General features: G+C 37.5%; 1 protein-coding gene across 1 annotated transcript; it reads left to right on the forward strand.

Annotated features, from left to right (window-relative positions):
* The first annotated feature begins 406 nt into the window (after positions 1-406).
* LOC146458996 (uncharacterized) lies at positions 407-26,749 on the forward strand. The gene is made up of 15 exons (XM_085089726.1): positions 407-573; positions 2,875-2,927; positions 5,169-5,817; positions 6,566-6,649; positions 6,812-6,916; positions 7,562-7,663; positions 7,977-8,078; positions 8,888-9,150; positions 10,872-11,133; positions 12,414-12,485; positions 12,646-12,714; positions 14,678-15,277; positions 17,507-17,695; positions 21,439-21,513; positions 23,932-26,749. The coding sequence occupies exons 3-15, from the start codon at positions 5,193-5,195 to the stop codon at positions 26,220-26,222; spliced, it is 4,839 nt and encodes a 1,612-aa protein (XP_084945852.1). The 5' UTR covers positions 407-573; positions 2,875-2,927; positions 5,169-5,192; the 3' UTR covers positions 26,223-26,749.
* Positions 26,750-27,145: the final 396 nt, after the last annotated feature.

Below are 27,145 nucleotides of genomic sequence, written 5' to 3' on the forward strand. Positions count from 1 at the left end.
CGAAAAAATGTTGATTAGATAGATAGATTGCTTAAAGAACTAAAAAGCTTTTACAGAAGAAAAATATCAACAAAAGGCAGAACAAAAGGTAAAGCTTGACATGCTTTATTCACATGGAAAACAGGAAATGCAACTTTGAAGTGTTTACTTTTAATTCAGTCTGGGCTGCGGAAATTCATTTTCAACACCTCGCAGTTGAATAGTTTTGCGCAGCACTCTATCCGTTATCGCGCTTTATTCCTGACTAAATTTCGACCCTGAATAAAACAAAACAAAACTCTAAGTCGGCCTTAAAAACTGAGTGTTTCGTTTTCGACCTAAGTACTTCGTTTTCGACCTAGAGTGTTTCGTTTTCGAGTTTTAGGGTGCTTCATTTTCGACAAAGAGCTCGAGTGCTTCGTTTTCGACCTAGAGTGTTTCGTTTTCGAGTTTTAGGGTGCTTCAGTTTTCGCTTTCGAGTGCTTTGTTTTCAATAATACCGCTCGCGCTGAGAGGTAAAGAGGTAAACAAAAACTGACTCGGAGACTTCAGGACCTCAGCCTTCTACTTCGAAGAAAAGGGAGCACAAATAAGGTAAAGCAATACCTGAAACAACAAAAAATATATCCATTTTCATTCCATTTAGCGCATATTTTGGAAATCTCCAGGTTTGATATCCCAATCTCCAGGTTTTTCTGGGCTTTTTTTCAAAATCAGTCTCAGATCTGCATGTTTTGGGGGTTGGCAGTTCTGCGTAGTCGCTTCTTTGGACGCAATTATTTTGTGCTTATTTTAAGAACAACGGCAAGCCACCTGAGCTCACTTCAGGTGATTTTCAGTGCGTGTAAGACAAGACAAGACAAGATGATTTATTTTGCTCGGCTCAGTTTTACATGACATAGGTTGAATTTACATAGGCAACTAAAACAGAGTTCAACTAAGGAAAGTAAAATTATAACAACAAAATAGAGAGCGAGTTGGGATCATCCAAATAGAAGGGCTATTATCTAGTGGATGACCCCAGAAACAAGATACAATTACAGACAGAATTAAGAATATATTTTTTATAAAAGTTATTTCTTCATGTGGCAAAGCAGGTAATTAATTAGAATATAATAATTAAGTATAGAGGTCTTAAGGGTTTTACAGAATATTCTAAGAGAACTTGTATTGGTTATACATGTAGGCAAGGAATTCCAATGGTGAGGACCAGTGATTGTTAGGGAGCGTAAGCCATATTGGGTGGTATTAACCGAGGCTACATAAAGATTTCTGTTACATGATTGCCTCTTTGAATGGGAACGAAGAGAAGATGTAAATTTGAAATATTCACAGAAACAGGGAGGTAACAGTTTGTGTGACTACTGATAAATAAAAGAGGGTATCTGAAATTCGATTAGATCATTGAGTTTAAGTATAAGCCTTAAAGTCTCGGGCTAGTTTGATGATTGTGAACTACACTGATCTGAGAATCGTGTATTAATCAGTATTTATGACACAGGCATACTCGGAAAAAAATCTGACTGCTCCTATCAGGAGTCGAACCCAAGAGTATCCGATTACTAGTTTGGATGCTCTACCCCTGAGCTACTTGTGAGAGCTAAGGCCATTAAACTAGGTTTATGGGACAAACATCCTGCATACTGCTAGGATTGGAATGGCAATATGTGGCACATGTGCAATGAAATGTATGTGATGGAATATGTTAAGCCTGGTGAATAAATGAGAATCGTGTATGAATTAGTAAATGACACAGGCATACTCGGAAAAAAATCCGAGTGCTCCTATCAGGAGTAGAAACTAAGACCTTCTGATTGCTAGTTCGGATGCTTTTATTTTCTTCCTACATCAAAATAATATTTTTAATGCTCCTTGCAATATTTGCTTTTTAGTTCAGGAGTTTCAAGCATAAATCGCCCTGAAAAATGTTCCAAAAAATGGCTTTGGTGTTTGGAAACAGCCTTTAGCTGTTGAAGACATCAGAAGTCAAAAAGAAGGCTAAGCCTGAACAAATAATCATGTCCAGTCTTTTATATCTCATATCTGAATCGAAGAGATTTTATAAAAGTACCTAGATGTGTATTTTCCACCTGTTAGCATTGCTTAATGCTGCTTTTTGTTTGTTTTGCTGCCACTCTGACTAATTATTATTTAATGTAAATTTTCAATTCAATGTTATTTCGAAGTGAGCCCTCTCAATGAGTTTTTTTTCCTCTTAAGGCAAACTTCGACAATAAAAGAAGTTAAAATAAAAATTAAAAAAAAAAAAAACAAAGAGTCATGACTGACAACCAGTCACTTAATTAACTAGTGAGCATGTTACGTGTATTTTTTAGGCTTTATAGTTAAATTTTAATCACTGTGAGAAAACCGCAGAAAGCCTTTATGTTTTTGGAGAATATCGTTTTTGTACGTGAGCAAATTGTTTTCTTTCAACCGAAGCTGCATGCTAATTTAAAAATTATGATATACAAAGCGGAACTCCTAAATTGAAGAGATAACGAAACAGTTCATTCCAGCAGTGCCCATCTGTTCTGATCCTGTGTATTAGGATTGTTTTGAAAACAAACCGGCAAATGTCTCATGGCCTAGCCTGCGAGCAAGCTGTCTATCAGGTGAGCCACAAGAAGCCCCAATTCTCTTGCCGATCACTTTGCTTGCTGCTTACACTATAATACTTTCACGGCTGACTCTAATAGAGAGCTTAAGCCTAAGCTTGCTTGCAGGCTTCTCACGACCAGGACAAACAAGCCCTTCCAAATGCCCCATGGTACCTAACAAAAATAAGTTGATTTGTTCATTTCTAGACTTAACTTCATTCCATTTTTTATTAATGAACATCAATTCTGGCCAAACTGAGTCTCAAATCAGTCTTTTTTCTCGTTGTTGTTCCAGTGGCTGTTCATTCTGTGGATCTACCATCTCACTTTTGTCCTCCTTAGACGTAGGTAATCACAAATTTGTTGACAGTCTTTGCTAGTGAACTTAATCATTAAAAGGAAGTGAGGGTGCTATGACATAATCATAATGACAATGAGCAGAATTTTTAAATTTGATTTTTATTTTCTGCTTGCTTCCATTTTCACCCCATAACTTGTTAGATCATGGATAGATTATTTCAGACATTTTGGAAGTACTTATCTAATTATTGCTTTTTGTTGTACGAGTAATTTCAAGGGAACTTTATGTCTATAAAGACATTAGTGAAGACCATGGTGTATGTGTTCCAATGATCTCTAAATTATAATCTCAGACCATGTGTTTATGTAATATTTAACAATAAGATAATTTATGAATTTGAAATTTCTATTGCATGATAGTCATCAACTATCACACATAGAAATTGAGAGCGAATAATCTAATTGTTTTAGTAAAAATCTGCTAGTCGTTTAAAACTTAAACACAAGACAGGTTCATGTTTTTATTGAATGATGATACAGGTCATGCCACACGCTACTCAGTCTGCTATCTACAACAGAAAAGATAGTAAGTAGTGTAGCCAATTAGAGAAATGCATTGGTGATAGAATGCTAGTAGATTTATACTAAAATACAACGGTCATGTGTCTATTAATTATTATTTAATATGGTAACTACTCCTGTACATCTCATTTTTGGGTGAAATTAACAAAAAAGTTAGTGCCACATAACTAGCTAGGCAAGCTGTTGTGAACCAAGACTTCATGGGTAGATTGAACAGACTGACTTAAATTGTGTATTTTTTTAGTGTGATTATTCTGGTTACAAATTAAGGGATTCAAAGTTGAGACACTTTCTTTACTAGGAGTTAATTACCTTTGCTGCCTGGGGCAGTGGCTAATAAAAGTAATAATTCAGACTAAAATTGGCTTCTTCCCTAATATTAACCAAAGCATATTTTTTATTTTATTTTATTTTTTTTGATAGTAAGTAGTTAATTTATTGAACAAACTGAACATGTTATAACATAAGTTACAAATTAAGCTATTGTGCACGTAGAAAAAGCGTTACAACATAGATATCAGATAATGATCCTTTCTTGCCATGCCTACATGTGTAAAAGCTAGGGGGAGGGTGACGTAGTCACGTCAAGCTATTTGTCTATTTTAAACTGAATAATGAGTTTGGATATAAATTCAGAGGTGTCTACTTTTTTTTGCATTGTTTTGCACGCATAATGGTACTGCTTTGCATATAACAGAAGAAGACGCAAATCCTTTGTTTGTTTATTAGAAAGGCTGCAGGTGGTTGGGGTTGGTAAATTGAGAAAAACCTGTAGCGGGGTAAGACTGACATTAGTTGGGTGTAAGTTATTAAACCATTGAAGGGATTCATCACATAATTTTTGGAGGGATTGACATTCAAGGAATGCATGTTCAATAGAGTTGTTCTCGCCTCACATAACACACTTCACACAATCAGTTATCCCAAAGTATTTGATTTCCTTATTAGTAACTAGTATCCTGTGCAGGAATTTGAAATAAAATTGTCTTAGCTTATTATCTCCATTGGTTTTATGGTTGTTTTAGATGCAGTGTACCCAATTGCCAGAAACTTCAGGAGAGTGTTTCCGCCATGATTTAATCGCAGTTGCTTCTGTATTTAATTTTCTCTACAAAAAGTTTTTAAAACTGCTTGCAGAACATTTTCTTTAAGTTCAGAGTAACATCATTAGATAGTTGGAAATTGAGGTTAAAACGTTGCTTGCAGAACATTTTCTTTAATTTTCGAGTAACATCATTAGATAGTTGGAAATTGAGGTTTTCACAAACTGAGTTCCGGTACCCAAGATCCGTATGAACTGATGCGTAGCTTTTGAGATAAGCGGGAATGGCCGAAGTAATTTGGGAATACTGCAGAAAGTTAACCTTGATGTTATATTTCTCATTGAATTCTTCTGGTGAAAGATAGTTACCTTGACTGTTCATTAAGTCTTGTATAAAAAAAAAAAACATTCTTATCGCACCAGACCTTCCGAAAGACCGATTTGTTTTCAATATTAATCTCCTTGTTGTTCCACAAAATAAATTTGCATTTCAATGGATCTTCGTAGCTGCTACGCAGTTCTTGAAAATATTCGAGCAGTTCTCTGTAAAATAGAGGGATTCTGCTGTCTTAATTCTTGACACTATAATCACAGTTTAGTAGAAACAAGAGCCCGCCATGTTTTTCAAAATGATAGTTAGATAACCAAAGCATATATTTTCATAGGTTTGCAGATCTAGTTATCATTTCATGGCTTCTGCTTCACCACCATTTGCATCCACCAAGGGGACAACTAATTATGCCCGCCTATGCCGTCTTCTGGTGGATGTGGGGACCCAGGCCTTGAGGGATGCGTTTGACAGAATTCACCCCCAAGCAGGTCTACATAAAGTTTTGATACATCCTCCAGTGCATCCTACACTACGCTCTCTTCAAAAAAAACGAATTCTAAATCTAACACAATGGGGGAAGCTGTACCCCACTCTATCTTCATCTCTATCATCAGCAAATTTTGACATCACACTCTTGGTATTGCTGTTGAAGAACACATGTGGCTTGAGTCCTCCCACCTGCGGCTGGAATAGTCTTCCACCTGCTGAAGATAACAGCATTGAAGCAAACATTGCAAGGGTACTGTGTTACAAAAACGAGGTGTACAGTCTTGGCAACCAGGCTTTTGTAGATGATCAAACGTTTAGCTCCTATTGGGTGGAAATCAGTAATGCACTGGTAGAACTTGGAGGTGAAAAGTCGAATTATGGAGCCACTATTGATCAGCTCAAGACTGAAGACATGGATCCTGACATTGAGGAGCACTACCAAGAGTTATTAAAGGAGTGGAAGAAAGAGGACAATAGGATTACAGAGATAAAAGGTACAAATTAATATTTCTTGTCTCATGATCAAATATGTGGACAAATGTAGTTTAGGTGAAGTTAAACTCACAAAAATGCTGGTCAGTGGTTTCTGTAACCATAGGGCCGCCCAGAAAGTAGCACTAGGGCTTCAAGACAAGAAAAGAAACCAAACTTCGCGAAACTCAGGCTAGTTTACATTAAATTCCAAAATACTTGGGAACTGAGACCTCAGTAGAAAAGAACATCTTTTTTTTAGGCAAACTCTACTCGTATTGTAGGACAAGTGCTTTTGGAAATCCACTCGTCCGAGATACGAGAGTACTCGTCTCGGATGGGTGGACGAGCGGAAGTTTTTTGCCCTGCACTGGATTGCCATGGATACTTAAGCACTTGTCTGGTATGTGTGCATGCGGTTCCACCATCCTCAAGGGCATGTACACCTGTCCTTGAGGTTTCCTTTCACAACTGTCAGGACTTTTGCTCTTGAAAGTGGGACTTATAAGAGTATATAATGAAAATTTTTTCCTCAGATCAAATTGGAGATAACCACAAATCAAAAAAAAGTGGTGAAAAAGGAAACACCAGTGAGCATTTGGACACTTTTTTAAAGACGTCGACAGCTGAGCATCATGATAGGTTGACAGAAATTTGAAACCTGAATCAATGATTTTGGCTATGAAACATTCAGCACTGAAAATGTTTTCAATTGTGATGGTCAACAGAGCTCTTGAAAAAGGACTTAGAAGTAATGAAAATGTTTCTCAGCAGATAAAATTAGACATGACTGTACACAAGTGGACACCAGCAAGCAGCTTGGGACTCTGTTGACATTGACAGCTAAACATCAAGGTAAGTTCACAGAAATTTTAAAGCTGGATCAATGAAACAATGTACGTGAAACAATCGGCAGAGGTTGTGCTTAGAGAAAAATAGGATCTGTTTTCAATTTTAATGGCCAATAGAGCTCTTGAAAGTGGACTTAGAAGTAATGAAAATTTTATTTTTCCCCAGCTGAAACTGGAGATGACCCCAAACAAGTGGAAACTGGTGAAACAGGAATTAACACCAGTCTGCAGTCAGAGGTTTTATTGAAGACATTGACAGTTGATCATCAAGGTAGGTTTACTATGAAACCCCTGGATAAATGATTCTGAAAATGTTCTTCAATCTCAAATCCATGGATAATTCATAAGGGGAAAGTTGGAAACAGCTGCATGTGCCTTGTTTTTTCTCCCACTTTTCAGTGTTTGGAAATCAGATGAATCACCAGACTGCTCTTTTTTGTGTTAGATTACGGATGCATGAAACATTCAGCAGAGATTGTGCTCCAAAAAAAAAAAAATAGATGAAAAGGAGACCTTGCTTAAAAGCTGGGAAATAAAAGAGTTAAAACAATCACAATATTTTTACTACAGGCCGTGCCATTTTTATTTCACTCCTGACATATCATAGTAAACATTTGTGGGTATAAGCATCTGATAAATTAAGGGCATTGACAGCTGATCGTTAAGGTAGACTTATAGAATTTTTAAAAAACCTCTGGATCGATTATTTTGGTAGCCTGAACAGGCTCCCAAAGTGGTGCATACAAGAAGAGCAAGATCAGCAAGCCGAGCGCAGTCTGGGGCCCTCAACCCAAGTTCACAAGCTATGATTTTAGCCATGAAATGTTCAACAGAGACAAAATTGCATCTTTGCAATCTTGATGGTCAATGGAGCTCTTGAGAGTGGACTTAGGAGTAATGAATTTTTTTTCCACAGCTGAAATTGAAGATTATCACAAACAAGTTGAAAGTTGTGAACCAGGAAACACCAGCGAGCAGTCAGAGATGTTTTTGAAGACATTGGCAGTGCAGCATCAAGGCAGGTTTATTTATTTATTTAATTCAATATTTATCCAGGGGCATCCAATTTAGCAGAGCTAGTTTAAATGGAGCCCTAACACAGCACAAGACAAAGCATTGAAACAAAAAAAAAAACTAGACAAATAATTAAGTTATAAATGCAGCATGTACCGCAGGCAGTTTACAGCAATTTGAATCCTCTGGATCAATAATTTATTCTTTCCATGAAACAATCAGCAGAGAGAAAAACTATCTGTGTTTTTAATTGTGATGGTAAATGGACCTTTTGATTTCAAGTGGACTTACAAGTAAATGGAATTTTTTTTTTGCAGTTGGAATTAGAGATGACCTCAAACAAGTGGAAAGTGGGAAAACAGGAAACACCAGTGAGCAGTCAGAGAATTTATTAAAGGCATCAACAGCTGATCATCAAGGTAGCTTTAGTATGAAACCTCTGGATAAATGATTCTTAAAGTGTCCTTCTCTGAAAACTCATTGATAATTCACGAGGGGAAAACAAAGGAGGTTTGGAAATGTGATCTTAATAATAGTTATTGTTAAATATAACATTTGGCAAACTTTTGCCTTGAATTTATCCAAGAATCGTTAATGGTTTCAGAACCTATATCAGACTTAAAGAACGAGTGGTGGTTGAAAAAAAAAAAAAAAAACTCAGCTGCATGTGCCTTGCAAGAAATAGAATTAATTATATATCAACTGTATGCATTCTCCTTGATATTCTACAATAAGTCTACAATATGAAGATGACTGAATTCAGGGTTTTTGTTAGAGCAGGGACACAGGGACCATTACTTGCCTATTATATACTTCATCCCGGCTATTTTTACACTGTATACAGAAGGGCGAGAGCAAATCTACCATGTGGTCCTGGCTATTGGTTAAATTTGGTCCCTTCTAATCAAATACTTAACAAAATTAACCCTGCTGATACAACATTTTTATAGAATTTCTAAATAGATAGTATGACTAATAATTAGTTCATAATTCCATTTTTTTTTTATACATTTTGTTTGTTTTAAATTATTTCACATGTCCTCACCTTAACTAGTTTTGTAGCTATTTATGGGAGCATCTGTATACAGAATGTTTGAAGAAGTAATTTACTTCAGTGTTGCTGGTTTTTGTTATTGGTGGTGTTGAGCTGAATGAACTAAAACATGACAATTGATTTGATGCCTGTAACTCATTCATTATCCTTGTTTTCATTCCTTTTCATTGACAGTTTTGGTTATGACAGCTAAACAAAGTTTTGGTGATCTTAAGCAAATGCAACATGCAGGCAAGATCATCAGCTTAACAAACCTTCCAGAGGAGATGAAGAAAATTGCTTCAGACAAAGGCTTCAGAATTTCTGATAATGAGGGATCTGGTAATTGCATGTTCTATGCATTATCAGAGCAACTGGATCTGGTAAAAGAAATCCAAATCTCTCATGGAGCATTGAGGCAACACATAGTCCAATTCCTAAAGGACAACCCTACACTGGTAAGTTACTATTGGTAATGTCAGGTTACAAATGAGTTTGCTTTTGTTTAAGGTTACCGTATACTTTTAGAGGTGTCTCACGTCCAAGCAATGTAGCGCGTCTGGTTTAAACTGTAGATACCTAAACCCCTATATCAAATTAAAGCTTATAGAGTGAGCAGTATTAAACTATATGAAGAATTTTGAAATAAATTGGATTGTCGAATTTCAAGCACTATTTTCTCAAATCAATTTTCTCACTTGAAGGGGACACTTGAAAGAGCTAAAACTCAAAGGGAATTTGTTCCTTTGCCTTTAAAAATTTGGAAAGTAGCTAGTTTAACATATGAACAACAAAAAAGTGCCTGCAAATTTTTTCTTTCGCAATATTTTTTCTCTGAGAGCGAATTTTGTACAATAACTCCACATTTTTTTAAATCCTTTATCAAAAATGTCCTGTAAATGTAACTAAATGTAATTTAGGCCAAGTTAAAATCTAGGCAATTGCGGGTCAGTGGTGCCCACATGGCCAGGGCATGTGAAAGGCGGCCACTCCATTTTGCAGGGGCCCCTGGGTTCTTACAGCTCACCACTGCAATTGAATATGGTAAAATGCAGACGCGTTTTTTTAGCGCTTTGGGTGCGGAAACTGAGGAGGAAATTAAATTAGCATAAAACAAAATTCACTTTGACTTGTAGCTTTCAAAAGGTGATTCAGACACTCGCATTTAGAGGTTGTGTAAAATTTGACAATTCATCTTATTTCAAAATTCTTGGTATAGTTTGATAGCCAACTCAGTCTATAAGCTTTAATTTGACATAGGGGTTTAGGTATCTACAGTTTAAACCGGACGCGCTACATCGCTTGGACGCAAGACACCTCTAAAGGTATACGGTAACCTTAATACAGTTGTACAAAGCAATAAATGGGAGAACTTGGAGTCTTCTTTTTTGCTTATGTCAATAATAATAATTATTATTAATAAAGCAGCTGACTGAGAAAAAAACCCTCTATAATGAATTCATCACATAAACATAACATCACATTCAAATCCTAGCATATGCAGAATGTGTGTCACATGAATGTAGTTTAGTGGCCTTAGCTGCCACATTTAGTTTCCTTTAATGAAGTGGTGTGACATCCATTAATTATGAATCAGAAGGTCATATTTGCGCTTCATTCCTGTTAGGAGAATTTGGATTTTCTTTTTTGTTTGTTAATTAGTATGCCTGTGTCACTTGCTCAAAAAAACCTTGATCAAGATATTTATTGCCACATTCACGCAGATTTCATTTTGCGAGAAAATTTTCAGTTTTTTTCCAGTTCTAAAATGGTTGTTATCTCTTGGACAGTCAGTACAACTCAAGGGCTGATATCACAATTGGGCGCTTAAAAACAAGCAGAAGTCTGAAATTGCATTGTATCCAATGCTCCAGTTATTTAATAAAAACTGAATGCAAAACTAATTGAATTAATTAAATTATGGTCAGGAACAGTTTATTCCTGTTTCGCTATTGGTTTGTTGCGGATAATGATAATCATTGTCCTGTCACCAAGTGCTAACAAAGCATTTAACTTACTGAATAATTTTGTGGCTATTGTGCCATCCAATGCTAAATTTTTCTAGAGCAACAGTTGGTGTATATAATTCAGTGAAAAGCGCGGCCCTCCAGTTGATAGTTGCCAGGATGAAGTAGCCAACATACTTTAATATTTCTATTATTATTTTCTTCTCTTGCAGCAAGACGGGACAGAACTGTTTAACTTTGTAGATGGACATCTGTCTTGGGCTGATTACTTGAGAAACATGGCAACTGATGGTACATGGGGTGACCACATCATTCTCCATGCCGTAGCAAACTGCTTCAAAACATGCATCCATGTGATCAGCAGTCTGTCACATGACTTAACTATCCGCCCAGAATGTGATGTTGCCAGCAGCAGCCAGCTTGTACTTGGACACCTGCACGAGCATCACTATGTCAGCCTTCGACCCAAACCAGGTAGAGGAAGATACATGTATCAAACAATGCCAGCTAATCAGATTTGTCTACTGTCAATTCAATTGACATTTACACACCCGTTTAATTAAGGACGGGCTGATACCAAAATCCATCCATACATGTGCCATAATACTGCGCTACTATGTCTGTTAACCACTGTTGTTGATCAATTAAGAATCCGCTGATTAATTTCTGACGAAAAAAATGAAAAGAACATCACAGGGAGAGTGCTTCAGAGGGGATTTTTAACACCCAGAATCATATGAAGTGTGGCGTCATGCTTTCATTGTCTCGAGTGTTTGGAACTCCTGATGTCAAGGCAAAAAGTTTTAAGTTAGATAATTATACGTAATTATCAGTTAAACAGTTTGATTAAAAAGTTTTTTAGATTTAGTTTTCACCCACAAGTAGATCACTGTCTCCTGTCTCTCTAAATAAAGAAGAAATTTTAAAAACAATATTGTTTCAACACACATGTAAGCTAAACATGAAGAGTAAAGTAGGATGTTTCAAAACAAGGCAAATGTGTGAGGAGTTGTAGCTTGCTCTTTACCTCTAATAACTTTCAGTGCAGTTAATTGAAATTGTGAGCTTGCGACAACTCTAGCTATAACTTTCATCCCTTTGACAGGAAACAATCAACAGCCCATAATTTACTCGTAGAAAAAAACAAACAGCGGTCTTGTGAAAATCAAATTTATCTGAATTCACTGTGCACTAAATTTATCTGTCATGTACCACACTTGGGATTTTGATTCAATTCATGCTACACTTGACAATGTTATTGGAACTCAAAAGAACTGATTAGAACTTGAAACCCTTGCTTCAGCTTCACAATTTTTTAAATCAGTTAAAATCACCCTCTAAGTTGAGGAAATATTTTTAGCAGCTGTCACTTACATAAACCTGACCAATCATGTAGAAATGCTGGTTTCCATGAATGCAAAAGAATCATGAAACTTGCACCAGTGCAAATCAGTCTTGCATCTAAATGAACTTAATACAAGACCTTTTCCCTCTGTCTCCTTAAGACCTTCTGATTATAAGATGGCTGCAATTACACTGAGCATTTTGAAAAGCATGTAAATCAGAATAGATATTTGACCACAAACCAGTGAAAAGTGGTGAAACAGGAAACACCAGTGAGCAATTGGATCAATGATTTTGACTATGAAACATTCAGCAGAGAAAAAATACATGTGTTGCATGTTTTAAATTGTGATGGTCAACAGAGCTCTTGAAAGTGGACTTAGGAGTAATAAAAATGTTTTTTTTGGCAGCTAAAATTGGAGATGACCGCAAACAAGTGAGCAGGGAGCAGCTTGAAACTGTGACGTCTGCTGAGTATCATGGTAGGTTTACAGAAATATGAAACCTGAATCAACGATTCTGTTCATGAAACAATCATCAGAGGTTGTGCTTAGAGAAAAATAGGATGTGTTTTCAATCCAATGGCCAATGGAGCTCTTGAAAGTGGACTAAGAAGTAATGAAATATTAATATTTTCCCCAGGTGAAAATAGAGATGACTACAAACAAGTTGGAAGTTTTGAAACAGGAAACACCAGTGAGCAGCCAAAAGGTAGCTTTACTATGAAACCTGTGGATAAATGATTCTTAAAATGTCCTTCTAAAACTCATTAATAACTCATGAAGAGAAAACAAAGGAAATCACTACCGTGAAGGAGGTTTGGAAATGTGATGGTAATTATCATAAAATTTTGTGAACTTTTGCTTCGCATTTCTCCAAGAATTATCAATAGTTTGAGAAGCTATATCAAACACTCGAAAGAGTGTTTTCTCCTATTTCTAAACACCTTGAAGTTGGTTAAAAAAAAAAAACTCGGCTGCGCCTCGTTTTTCCAACCTACTTCTCCGTGTTTGGAAATCGGAGCAAACACTCTTCCTCGTGTTTGATCTTACTATTACTTCTCGAACTCATTAATGATTCATGAGGGAAAAAAAGGTTTACAAATGTAATCTAATTAATTATTATTATTATTATTATTATTATTATTATTATTATTATTATTATTATTATTATAAAATATTGGTGAACTTTTGCTTTGAATTTCTCCAAGAATCATTAATGGTTTAGGAAGCAATATCAAAGACTTGAGAAAGGGTGGTGTTTCATGTGACTGCCAGATACTTCAAAGTTGGTTAAAAAAAACTCAGCTGCATGTGCCTCGTTTTTTCTCCCTACTTCTCAGTGTTTGGAAATCAGATGAAACACCAATCTTTCTTGTGTTAGATACATAAATGCATGAAACATTCAGCAGAGATTGTGCTCCAAAAAAATCAGGTGTCATGGAGGGGAGAGATTGCTTAATACCTGGGAAATAAAAGAGGCGAACCATTCCTTTTGGCCCCATGCAAAAAATATATTAGGCTGTTTTTATTTCACTCATGCATATCAAAATAAACACTTTGGGTACAGGCACCTGATAAATTAAGGATGTGTTTCTTTCAGTAACTAGAAAATAATCTGAGATTTGCATAACCTTTGGATGTTAACAGCATGACATAGGGCGAATTTTATCCGCTGGCTGTGAGGACGTGTTTGTTCACATTACGCCCAGTTGTCACATTTCATCAATAAAAATAAAAAAACACACATAAAGCTTTCCTAAATAAAAAATTTATTACAATTTTTATAGGCCTAAGGAGCAAAAGCGTATAGTTTTAGCCGCGAGGCGACTTGCAAGCGATTTGAAGTCAATTTTGAAGCAAACTTATCCAAGCACGCTTTTCAAACATTTTGCAAAAACAGCGTTCAGAATACGAAAAATCGGTCTATGAAAAAAGTATTTTAGTACAAATTCACTATCAAACCTGTAGCTATTTGTGTGTTGTCTTCCTAGAAACACTGAAACATTACCAAGGAACTCCGTGGATTAAAATTTGATTTGAGATACGCCCGCTCATTGGGCTAATAAAACCACAAATGGAACAAAATGTTTTTCGCCGTTAATGCTTGATTTCCACTGTTGAAACTGTCGAGCATCCCTTAGAAGTTCCGCTTTCGAATCACCGTTTCCAAGAGGTTTTTTTTCTTTTCGGAAAAGGCAAACTTCTCTAATTTCGACCAGTGCCAGAGTGAAATTCCACTACATTACGATCACTCATTCCCTGTGCATGCTTGAAAGTTAACAACCCACCAACCAAGTGAAAACCCCACCATCGCTATAACTCGTTCATTACGCATGCGTGCATTCACCAGTTAAAAACGTGCCCTTTTACAAGAATTATATGATAATGTTGGTAAAAGGCAGCTTTTTTTTACTAAAAAGCTTTTTTGCAAATTTAGTAAAAGTGCGGAGCACTTTCTTCCAATAATGTACTGGTAAAACATCTTTTTTTGACCAATTAAAAATATATTTGTTGAAGTTGCTGTTTTTGGAATAATAATTATTCTTAATCTAAAAACAGCCAGTATTGCCAGTTAGCTTTAATTGAAAGCCCAAGCCATCTATAAGTCTAAACCTGTAGTTTGTTTTTCTTCAATATTGATCTTTGCTGTTCTCTTTTTTTTTCTCTTCTAGGAACTAAAATTAAAGAAAATAAAGAAGGCAGCTCTGATGATTGCAATGGCAAGCCACCACAACTCTGTTTTAAGTTTCCCAAGACGAGCGATCTTCCTAAAACTTCCATAGCTTGGAGCAAAGTTCAACTCCCGATAGATGTTCTTTTAGTGACTGTGGAGGACTGTGAGTTTTTAAGCTGTTATTTCTATCTCGACCAACCTTTCAAGACTTACCACAAAGACATTGGTCCAGTCTACTTTGGAGCGATGGGTAGTGGTGACCAGGAGAAGCTTAAGATTGCGTTGATAAAATGCTCAAAACACTCTGTAGTTCCAGGTGGTGCTTTACCTGATGTTACAAATGCTAGCAGGGTCTTGCGGCCCAAGGCTGTGATTTCTGTGGGCACCTGCCACGGTTTAAATTCTGAAAATATCAAAATCGGAGACATACTGGTGTCTTCCAAGTTGACAACCCCTGACTTTAGAACCCCTGTGAGCAGAAATTTTGGCAAGCTTATCAGACATGCATCTGATGGATGGAAAGCTCCTTTGGAAAACCCAGCAGAATGGCATGTGCGAGTACACTGTGATGCCGATGTGCTTAGCGAGGAAGGCGAAGGTAAGTCAGTTTAGTTATCATTCATTGGTAGTTGATCAGAATGCTACTCTGAGCCTCGCATTGAGGTCGCTTGCGCCAGTCCACTTCTGGCATCTAGGTGAACTACAGAAAGGTTCAGATTAAAAGGACTCGGGTTTGAATGAACAGAGCCAGAAATCAATAGTAACATACTTAGACTTGAAATGCTTTCTGTTTGGTTTGGTTCTCCGGATTTGCAATTTCACTCGAATGTTCGTTTATTCAAACAAGTTCAGTCATTTATTTCCCATTCATCTCGTTTTTCTTAGTTTAACTTTTTAGTTTTCTTTTTTTAAACTTGTACTCGTGTTAGCCCTGTAAATTAGTCCATCTCTGCCGTGTGTTTATGCGGGTTAGTTGATCTGACGTAAGCTCTCTCGAAGAGCACTTAGTTACTCTTAGAGCAAATGTCGTGTTCAAATATTGTTTAAATAAAAAAAAATTAAGGTGGCTTAATACTACAGTTCGAGGTCACCAGATGCTTTAAATAATATGATCACTGGTACTCATTGTGAGAGAACAAATAACAAAATAATGCAAGGTCAAAACCATAATAAATGACAATGGGTGTTTGTTATTTTACCATGCTCTTGCTTGAAGTGGCTCAGAACAAGTGGCTGAGTGGCCATCAGAGGACTGGGCTCTAATTCTTTTAAAATGTTTTACCCAATAGTCACCCTGTACAACCCGAACTCAAAAACCTATCATTTAAAACTTTGGATCCAAATAACGTTCCCACAAGTTAAAACAAAAAATCCCTAAGAGAGGTTTTTGCATATCAACGAAATTGTCAAAAAATATGGGAATTTTGAAAAATATCTTAAAATCTGTCTTACAGATTTTTAAAAGAAATTGTCTGAAGATCGATGTTGTTGTATATTTACAAATATCAAAAATTGAGCATAGGTTGTCCGCCAGATTTGGAGAAATTTATGATTGAAAAACGTTTCGGTATTACACACTTCTGCATTCACTTGTGTGCGCACGAATTACAAACTGCTTGTTTTGTTTTCCTTGATCACTTGTGCAATTCCTTACGCGACACCCGCTCATTAAGAAATTTATTATTACTCAAAACTGTAGTAAGCCACCTTTATTTAACTTTCATCAAGTATCTTTTCTGAGCTATCAACCCAACTGAGAGCTGGTCATATCGTGAACTGTGGATGAAAGATTAAATTCAAGCCTGAATTTTTCCAGGATTTTTTTTCGCAACTGCTTAAGTCGCATAAATAACTGTTAGGATCTTTCTTTTATTTAATCATTTATTCACTGCTCAAATAATAATATTATTTCCTCTACTCATATTATTCATTAATTCATCCTTCTCGGGTATGTTATGAACTCACAATATGACCAGCTCCCAGTTGTCTTGATAGCGCAGTTGGTGGTTCAAGTTTAGGCACCCGCAGGAAATACAATCTAAAATATACCCTTTAAGAAGGTTTCTTGTACAGGGACGCAAATGATCGCCAAATTGGACCTCAAATAATTAGGGGGTCAGAAATAATCCTCAGATCTTCAAGGTTATTTACAGAATGCCATTGCCGAACGTGGCATTTTACACTATCTACAACAATTTAGGATTGAGGGGTTTAGGGTTGATATTATTCAGGTCTTAGCACTTCACAGTTAGCTTTAAGTTATTTTTATGGAAGACACTTGACATTATATGATCTCTATGGATTTGGCTTTTGGTGCTTGACATTCAGTATTCGGCAAAATACCTAGGCTGCCATTCTCAGACTGGACAGTAAGTGGTCCCCGAATGAGAATCAGTCACCTCAGCAAAGTTGTCCTCCCTCCTTTCCTTAGCCTGCGCAGCAAGCGTTTCCATTTGTGCATTCGTTGCTGTTTTACCGGCCGGAATTAAGACGAGAGTGATAAACGCGAAGGAGGGGAAAAGCGTCTCTCCTCCCATTTCCTCCCCCTCTTTTGTTTGCTCTTACCTCATTTCGCATGCATCCAGAATACAGAAATCGGCTTTTTAGTGCAGAAAACTCCACAGAAACACTTGCTTTGCAGGCTTTCCTTTCTTCTTGATCTCTCCGCACCCTCTCCAGTGTTCCACGTTTTGAACTGAGCAAAAGTGTAAAGCAGTAACTGCAAGCCAGGCAGATCTTTCCCCAAGGTTATTTTAAGGACAGGTCAGGATAAATACGTACAGTTAAGTTGAAGCAATGACGTAAACCCGTTTCCTCTTTATGTCAGATATTTTTGCAGCAGCCCATGATGGCAAGATGGAGTGGCTGTTAGTGGAAGGTGTGGCCAGTGACAGAGGTCTCAGTCAGTCTGTAAGCGATGACTGGAAGTCTTTTGCAAGTACCATGGCAGCTTCCCTTGTGGCAAATATGTTATGTGATCCCTATGTTTTCCAAGGATGGCCTCGCTGTTATCAAGGTCAGTTTTGTCGTTGGAAAAGGTGTGGTCCTCTTGCAGACGTAAATTGCTTCTCATTATTCTTTTGTTTGTTGGAAGTAACGCAAAGAGTCAAATTTCACCAAAAGATGAAAACCCATTGCAGTTTCAAATGAAACTTTTAAAAGTAGTTTCAGGAAGAAAGCCTGAAAAACATTTAGACTTGATGGTCATCAGGCGCGTAGGAGGGGGCGTTCGAGGGGTTCGAACGAACCCCCTTTGAAGATCAATAATGGCGGAAGAAAAACTTTTAAATAAAGTTCCTGTCGTCGAAATACATCAACGAAAGAAAAATAGAGATATAAACCCGTTCTTTAGGCCTTATGTCTTATCCACAGTAAATTAAATAAAAATTGTCAAGAACCCTTGGAGATTAATTTCAATGACGTTTCATTTTTGCGGTAAAACCGCATCCGCCCGAAAAAGCCATAGAAAAGCATGCTTTGCGATACGTTTTGTTCTCTGGATGCGGCATTGTTCTGAAAGGAGATTCACTTCAAACTTAATAGTTCAAGCCTTGTTGAGTTTCACGCACAATTACGTACAAGTTCGCCTGAGACCATTCACTTGTCAGGGGCACCCAATGGGAGTTTTCTCTCAGATCCTTTGAAACGCTATTTTAGACTATCTGGAGTGCCTTTAAAGCTCTGTAGATTCATTTAAAGCTGCGCTATAATATTTTTATCTGTTCGGTCATTCTAGGGGATCTTGAGTCTTTTCGAAATTACGAGGGCATTTTTGTCCATTTCCCAAAAAACTTAGGTCTTATTTCCTTTCCGAAAATCTTAGCTGACCTTTTTTCGGTACCCGAAACGACATTTTTATCAATCCGAAAACACCAGGCCTTAAATTTCCCATATCACGAAAGTTCGAAGCGAAAATTATTTTTAGAAAATTGTAGGGGATTAAGGGCCTTCCGAACAGATAATTTACCGAAACGATCCGTTGGGTGCACCTGACTTGTCAGGCCTGTAGCAGGGCTAAAATAACTAGGGGGGCTGAGCAAAATGGTTAAACAAAACTACTCTCCCTTCCCCCCCCCCTCCCCCCCTCGGCCCGTCACCTCAAAAAACAGACAGATTAGGGAGTTTATGGTGCAACGAGAACATAAAAAAAGCTGTAGGTTTAGTAAGCAAATCAATAACTTTGCACCTGCGTCACTTTTTGGTTCATCATTTCTTTTCCTTTTTTTTTTTTTGTTTTTTACGCGGACTACCACGTGAAATTTTCTATTTCACGTTTGAAGGAGGACGTAAACAAGCAAGGACAGATTTTTCTTTCTCTTTTTAAATTTAGAATCGAGCAGTGAGAATCCGATTGTAGGAAAATTTTGCTCTTGAGAGGACATATTTGTGTGGCTTTCGACAACGCACGAATACTAAATTGCTATAAACGAATTTAAGGTTGTGAAAAGGCACTTGCGGCATCAGAGTTCAAGACTGATTGATCAGTCCACATTAATCTGCTTTAATTATCATTTTTTGGCACATTGTTTTTTAACTTCCAAAAATTCTGGGGGGGCTCAAGCCCCCCTGCCCTTCCCCCTCCGTAAGTGCAATGAGGAGGTTGAACAACTACATGAGGTGTACCACTGGAGAGAGTAGGCTGCCCGCCCTGGCTCTAATGCATATCAAATATGATATGCCTGTCAATATTGACGAGATAGTCAATTTGTTCGAAGGCCTACACCTGAGAATGATGCAGTTTACCAGCTTGGTGTATGACTATCAGCAGATCGAATAGCTATCAGAACTTGACAGAGCGCGGAATGTACATTGAACTTTCTTGTTTAAGTTGAAACAATTATGCGGCCCAAAAGAAGTATATATGCTGTAAAGTTGTGATTTGCCTAAAATGGGTCTCAAAATGCAGGAAATGAGGTTTCTGGGAACCTAGATTTTCAAAAATTTCCGGGCGAGCATGCCCCCGGATCCCCCTAGTAAGAGCGCCTCCGGCGCTCAGCAAGATTTGGGACTCAACGAACACCCCTATTGAAACCTTAGCTACGCGCCTGGTCATTCCATAAATTCAATCTTGTGATCTTGAATTGGAATTTGATCTCACAAAGTGACCAGCTCCATGTAGAGCACTCTACTGGTAATGCAGAGGTCGAGGGGTTCAAATCCATTTTGGAGTTGTTAAATTAACATGTCAGTTTTGAACATTGCCAGCGAGATTTCAGAATTCCTGTTGAAATTTCCCTATTTTATTGATGGTGTAAAGCTGTGAATTTTTATTTACGTTACAGCATTAAGTATTTTAAAAATCACAATTATTGTTTCCCAAGTATTTTTTCACTTAAAAGACTTCTTCAGAAATATTCCATAAAAGTCTTCAAGATTCCATTCAAATGCCAGACATAACATTAAGAGGAATTTTACTGTTTGTTTCATTCTCGGAAATTTGAGTCATATGCATGACATAGACTGATTGTAAATAAAAAACATCAGACAAATAGGAATGGTTTATTTACAGTCCAACTACTCGAACCAGGCCACTTGGTAGAAATTAAGGAACCAATCACAACGTTTTCAGAAAACAAAGGATCTGAAAGTTGTTGGTAAATAGACCAATAGAATTGCAGTGTCTAGACAAAACATTCGCTGATAAATTTTACCCTACTTGAACATGCACACCTCACTGTAAACTGTGCAGAGTTTCGATCCCAAGTTTTGGTTACTGTCAATAAATTATTGGTTCGATGTTGCAACCTGACAACGCGGTTCTTGACTAAATGGTTTTCTAAAGTCGTAAAAAGAAAATCGCGAGTATAAACAAACATACAAATTCAAGCATAAAAAGACTAATTTTATTTACCTCTAGTTTACAATTAAATATTAGCATGCGATGAAGTGTTCGAAGCAAGCTCCACACAACTGTTATGTTCCAAATTCAATAATTTTTGATAATTACTTTGGCTTTGTCTTTCATTTGACTGTTACTCAAAACATTGAACACAACATAAATCATCAAACTACTCTCACTGAAAATGTTTCTTTGCAATTGTTGACATATGCATGACTTTGAACTTAATTTGAACTTTGATGTTGTAGCTCTTGATTGCCGAATTGTTGATATTATAATCTGCCAAAACGTTTCGCACAAAGTGGCGACTACTTTTTATTTCTGTGGCAATCATTTGCGGACTCAGCCCTACACAGTGCAATTCCAGCACACGATCTCACAGAAGTTGGGAATGTCAGCAGCCGTTGCTGTAAATTTCTCCATCTCGCTTCACTCTAGGTTGAATGTCTGGCAAATAAGACCATCAAAAACCAAGGAAGTGTCCTCAAACTCGAAAAAGTCTGTAAATAAAAAGATTCATTTGAGTGAAAAGTAAAGACTCACACTGACCAATCAGAAAATGAGACAGTTTCCTTACGGGTCCGCAAGTTCACAGTTGTTTCAAACTTTGTCGCAGATGTATTGTTTAAGTACTTGAATCAACAACATCAGGATTCTTTGTTAAAAAAAAAAAAAGAAGTGATTGGTTAACTTTCTTCTAAGCGGCCGGGTTCGAGTAGTTGCACTGTAATGAGGGCTGCGCTGTATACATATGTACTCACTTTAAATCTTAAGGCAAAAATATGCAAAGTAGTTAATTGAAACTGTTACGGTATGTTAGTTCAAAGAATTGATTCCAAGTGATACTGTTAAGAATGTAATGCTTGAAAACTATCTACAAATTGACAACCCAACGGTTAATTTTTCATTTTCACCCTCAGATACCGCAGATGACAAACTTGAGCAGGAGAAAACAAAGGAGAAAAAGAGGACAGACAAATCATACCAGGATAAAGGTAAGTTCCCAGCCAGGAAGTACTAGGAATTTAAGTTCAGTGCACCCTGGGTTTCTTTTTGGTTGCTACCCCTCTTTCCACTGGGGGCAAAGAATTTTAAAATCGTACAGGTGTCTCCAAATTTTTATAATGGGCTGCTTTCTCTGGGAATCCATGTCCAGCTGCTTAGTGGGCTGTTATGAAGTTGCCAACTCATTTTATCCCACATGTCTTTTTCGTGAGATGAAAATTGACCAAGGGTAATGACTAATCTGATGCCCACTGGCAGTTAGCAACGATTTCCCACTGAAAAGTGCCTGAAAATTTATTTTAGGGTTTCAAATAAATGCTGACCCCTTACTGACCCCCTGTAAAATTCACAGGGAAAACCAAATTTCATCATCAATCAACTTACCGAAAATTCCTAAAACAAGACACCTATGGGTGTCTATGTAGGAGGCGTTGGTGTATGTTTAGCACTAGTGGCCTCACTTATTCCCAATTGTACACCTCGCCGATTTTTTAACCTATCCTCCCTTTGCGATTGAACTACTTGAATATTTTTTGTCAGAAAGATAGTGATATTCCGTTATGCTACTTGAAATCATCCCGGAAATTGCGTTATGATAATGTATGACAATTGGATAATGATAATGTATGAGAATTTGTAATTTGACTTAAGGAAATTAATTTTTGCACCGTTTTATTTGGTGGGTTTTTTTCTGCTGGAACTAATTTTTGCACATCGAGGTCAATCCGCAAAAATTAGAACCTGCAAAATTTTCATAATACACGGTATGCGTCTGCCATTTTGGGAATTTCAAGTAAGTTAATTGACAAGATTTTTGGTTTTCCCTAAGAATTTTAGAGGGGTTCTGTTAGCAGGTTGGGTCAGTGTTTTGTTTAGACAATATTTTTGCTGATTCCGAATCAACAGGATTGTTCATCTCTTTTCTGGTGTTCACGACGTACAACTATTGAAAGCAAAATAGGGCAGGGGCCCGGGGGGGGGGGGGGTACTCCCTTATATGGGCTATATAGGTATGTGCGGCGCCAAAGGGTATGGTTTTTCGGCTGTTTTGGTCATAAATAGGGTATCGCTTTTAGCCATTTTGCCACCATTTTGGTAATAAATAGGGTATAGATTTTTGCACTCTAGTCCTGGGTTCGATTTTTGTTTTAGAAGCTACTTCAGGTCATAAATAGGGTAGGGAAAATTGCAGATTTTGGTCATAAATAGGGTAAGGGTTTTGGGAAGCGGGCGGCACACCCCTACCCAATTTTTTTTGGAGTACCCCCCCCCCCCCCCCTCGGGGGCAGGGGCTAGGTTTTTCTATTGGAAACAAAACAAAGAGCTCTTTGGAATGGTGTTAATGCACATGATGCATTTCTTTAGTCAGCTGAGTACAAAAGAAACACCTGGGGGGTTACTCTACGAAATTTTTGGTGGTGGTGTGCAGCTCGATGGTCCAAACCCTGACCTGATTTCAGATCAAAATGTGTAATTTTAAAGGGGACCTCCACTCTGAGAGCAAATTGATGGTAAATTGTCGGAAATAGTGTCTAAATTAGATATGATTATGGCCTATTTTCGATTTTGAATTTCCTGGGTGCTGCTATTTTAGATTTCATGACGTTGTACGGTTGCCGCTTTTGTCTGTAAGCAGAAGTTCTGTTGTGTGAAACAATTGAGCAACCGTATGACGTCATGAAATTCAAGATGGCGGCACCCGGGAAATTTAAAATAAAAAATGGGCGATAATCCAATTCTGTTTTGTCCAACAAAGAAATATTATTTCCATGTTTTCCAATGAAATTTGAAATTAGATTGTGTTTTTAACAATTTAATGTTAATTTTTTTTTAAGAGTGAAGGCTTCCTTTCACTGGTAATGTAGACCCTTTTCACACTAAAATGCCCCCCCCCCCCCCCCCACTTCAAGAAAAAAGAAGCCACACCCTTTGCAGCATACACCTATATAGCTTTTGTAGAGGAAATAATAACTTGCCAAACCCCCCCCCCCCCCCCCCACTCCCCCGTCCCCAGCGACTCAAGGCAGGCTTTGAATTCAATTTACTGCACACAGAAAATCAATTACCAATATTTTTAAAATATAAACAAGTGTTTGTGTACAATGATTTGAACGTATTTTCTTTAAAATGAAAAATACGCTCAAATTAATGTACACAAACACTTTTTTATAGTTTTAAAACATTGATATTGTCTTTGGTACAGTAAATAATTATTATTGTGAAATATCAATTTGAAGGGATCAGTTTTTTGCGGTAGTTTGAGTTTGAAAACAGTCCTTTTTTGTCCAAAAGTCCTTTTATTTTTTCCTCAACCTCTGCGCCTTTGCTTTGCTCACGCACGCTCCAGCTATGAAGGCTCTAGAGTGGAGTTGATGTAGTATTTTACAAATTATGCCTTTAACTTTCAGATGATTTTGATCCTGCTGAGCTTATTGACGAACTACGCGGATTGTACGACACCCGTGAAGGGTGCCTTGCACTCTTCCCTTGGTGCGAAGGCGAATTTAATTTTCGCCTTAGTGATATCTTCACCAGACTCAGAATGGTCAGCAAGGAGAAGACGAGAGGAACAGTGACCGACAAAATGGTCGACATGTCCGCCATCTTTCAACCACATGAAGGATGCAAGAATCCGAAAAAGGTTTCAATTGAGGGAGATCCTGGTATGGGCAAGACTACCTACTGCAACAAGCTTGCCTACGACTGGGCCTCAATGGAACCTAAAGCGGGAGATTGTTTTCCGAATTTTAAAATGGTGCTATTGCTTAGATGCCGCGACATGTGTTCCAGTTCCAATTCAAACCTTCGTAAAGACATCTGCGAACAGATTCTCCCTACTGATATTGATGAAGAAGATGAAAAAGATTTCTTTAAATGGATCAAAAAGCATCAATCTGCCGTACTTGTAGTTCTGGATGGATTGGACGAGTTGCCGAACGAGAGATGGTCAGAGGTAGAGCAGCTCATTCAGGGTAGAAGTGCAATTTTTTCTCAATGTCATCTTGTGGTTACAGCTCGGCACGAGGCTGGGATAAAGGCGAGAAAATCCTGTGACACTCTCCTGGAGATCGTGGGATTCACGAAATCTGATGCCTGTAACTTCATCTTGAAATATTTCAAAGCCAAGGGAAAGGAGGGAGAGAAAATGGCGCAGACCCTGTCAAACCGACTGGAGGAAGATGAAAGCCTAGAAGAACTGATTGCCAATCCCCTGAACACTGCTCTACTCTGTCTTCTTATCGAATGCTCTGATGGCATCCTTCCAGAAAAGAAAACTACATTATACATGGATATAGTGGAGTATGTCCTGACAAGATACATCAAAAAGAAAAACTTAAAACTGGAAACCGGCCAAAATCCTACAAAGGTGTACGAACAACAGCTAAAACACCTTGGCTCCATAGCGTTGAAGGGTCTTTTCCAGCAGACGATGTACTTTGAGAAACATCAACTTGGGAGTCATGAAAATGACTTACCTGCTTTCGGATTCCTGTCACTTCAGCATGGAAGGAACAGACGAAAACCATGTCTCTATTACGCCTTCATGCACAAATCCTTTCAGGAACATTTTGCTGCATTCTATCTCTGTCGCCAGCTTCTGAATGAAGAAATGAGTCCTGAAGATTTAGCTGCTGACGCGAGATATTTCTCTGACCTGAAACAAGTGTTGCTGTTCACTTGCGGCTTACTAGCAGAAGCATCCGAAGAAAAAGCAATGGCTCTTATCCAGAGTTTGGCGGCTCACATTGACGGACATCAAGGAAAGTTTTTGGTTGCAGTGGAGTGCATTAAGGAATGCAAAAAAGAAGGTAGTAATTTTCATTTAGATTTAGCACGTACTTTCGGCAAGTCTCTGAGACTTCAAAGGGTAAATGCCGGGGGTAGATATTTAGGTTATGTTTGTGATATAATTGGTAAGATGCTCATTGAGAACACAACTGTGACAAACTTGAATTTGTCTGGCAATGAAGTCGACAGTGAATGCGCTGGTAAGATTTGTGAAGGGTTGTGTAATAATAATACTCTGACACGCTTGTATTTGAATGGCAATAAACTCGACAGTGAATGCGCTGATAAGATTTGTGAAATGTTGTGTATTAATAATACTCTGAGATACTTGAATTTTTCTGGCAAACTCGACAGTGAAGGCGCTGATAAGATTTGTGAAGGGTTGTGTAATAATAGTACTCTGACACACTTGGATTTGTCTGGCAATAAACTCGACAGTAAATGCGCTGATAAGATTTGTGAAATGTTGAGTAATAATAATACTCTGATACTCTTGGGTTTGTCTCGCAATAAACTCGACAGTGAAGGCGCTGATAAGATTTGTGAAGGGTTGTGTAATAATAATACTCTGATGCACTTGGATTTGTCTGACAATAAACTCGACAGTGAATGCGCTGAGAAGATTTGTGAAATGTTGTGCAATAATAATACTCTGACACACTTGAATTTGTCTCACAATAAACTCGACAGTGAATGCGCTGATAAGATTTGTGAAATGTTGTGTAATAATAATAATCTGACACACTTGTTTTTGTCTCACAATAAACTCGACAGTAAATGCGCTGATAAGATTTGTGAAATGTTGTGTAATAACCATACTCTGACACACTTGGATTTGCTGGACATTAACATAAGTGATCCTGTTTGTAACAAACTCAAAGCAGCACATGGTGACCGTATCCGTATTTAATGTCGTCAAAGTTTCAGTGCTTTTAATTTTCATCTTCAGTTTTGAAACAGAGTAGCCTTAAACTAAAACTCCAATATCAAAAGAATGTAAGTGCTCCGTAAAAATTCTTACATTAAGTTCCAGCTGATATTAAATCAGCTGATGAACCGTTTAGTTAAGATACTTTTTGTACAAATTTAATATTCCTCGAATGTTGTCTTTTAATGCAGATGACTTTTGTCATAATTTTAGAGTCAAATCATCTCATATACCGGTAACGAACAAATTTACACTTCAAACAATCACATTTTATTACATCTCAAAACTCATCAAGACAGTTACAAAGATGTGAAGAACCTGGAAGAACGCTTATCACCGATTCTCGGTTAATAATTCTTGTACTTCAACCAAACAACAGCTTGAATTCAGACCTCAATCTAAAACTCTCTGGCTTTTCAATCCTTTTCTGCTCCGTCTCTCAATAGTACAAGTCTTTCGCTTGTGTTATTTCCAACATTCCAAAGAAATGCCTAGTTTATCTTAATGTCAGAGTTAAGAGCGGATGTCTGTAAATATCAACCAGAGGTTTGCAATAGCGAAAAATTCAAAATTCTCAAAAAAATTCACAACATAGCCCACGGTAAACTATTGCAAGAAATACATGTTTTACTTCGATCCGATAATTATTTTTGATGTGAGGCTATGATCTTGAATTCACCGCTCCTGAACCGGGTTTTCGGTGTCTGACACCACATGTTGCGAAGACCTTGTTTTAAAAATCAAACCAGTTTTGTTCCAAACGAAAAACATCCAGTCTGATAAAGTACATAATTATGGACATCATGAATGGTATGTTACTCATCTGGAGTGAAAATTAAATATTTAGGAGATTTTTCAATATTTACAATTTTTTAAGCGATTTCTCGTGATGCCAAATTGACAAA

This window comes from Pavona decussata, unplaced genomic scaffold (assembly GCF_977016875.1).
Source record: "Pavona decussata unplaced genomic scaffold, jaPavDecu1.1 SCAFFOLD_223, whole genome shotgun sequence".
NCBI lineage: Eukaryota > Metazoa > Cnidaria > Anthozoa > Scleractinia > Agariciidae > Pavona > Pavona decussata.

Coding starts and splice junctions, on each gene's coding strand:
- LOC146458996 (XM_085089726.1), top strand. CDS start 5,193: ATGGCTTCTGCTTCACCACCATTTGCATCCACCAAGGGGACAACTAAT. Junction 12,715..14,677: donor CACCAGTGAGCAGCCAAAAG/GTAGCTTTACTA, acceptor TTTCTCTTCTAG/GAACTAAAATTAAAGAAAAT. Junction 17,696..21,438: donor ATGGCCTCGCTGTTATCAAG/GTCAGTTTTGTC, acceptor TTTCACCCTCAG/ATACCGCAGATGACAAACTT.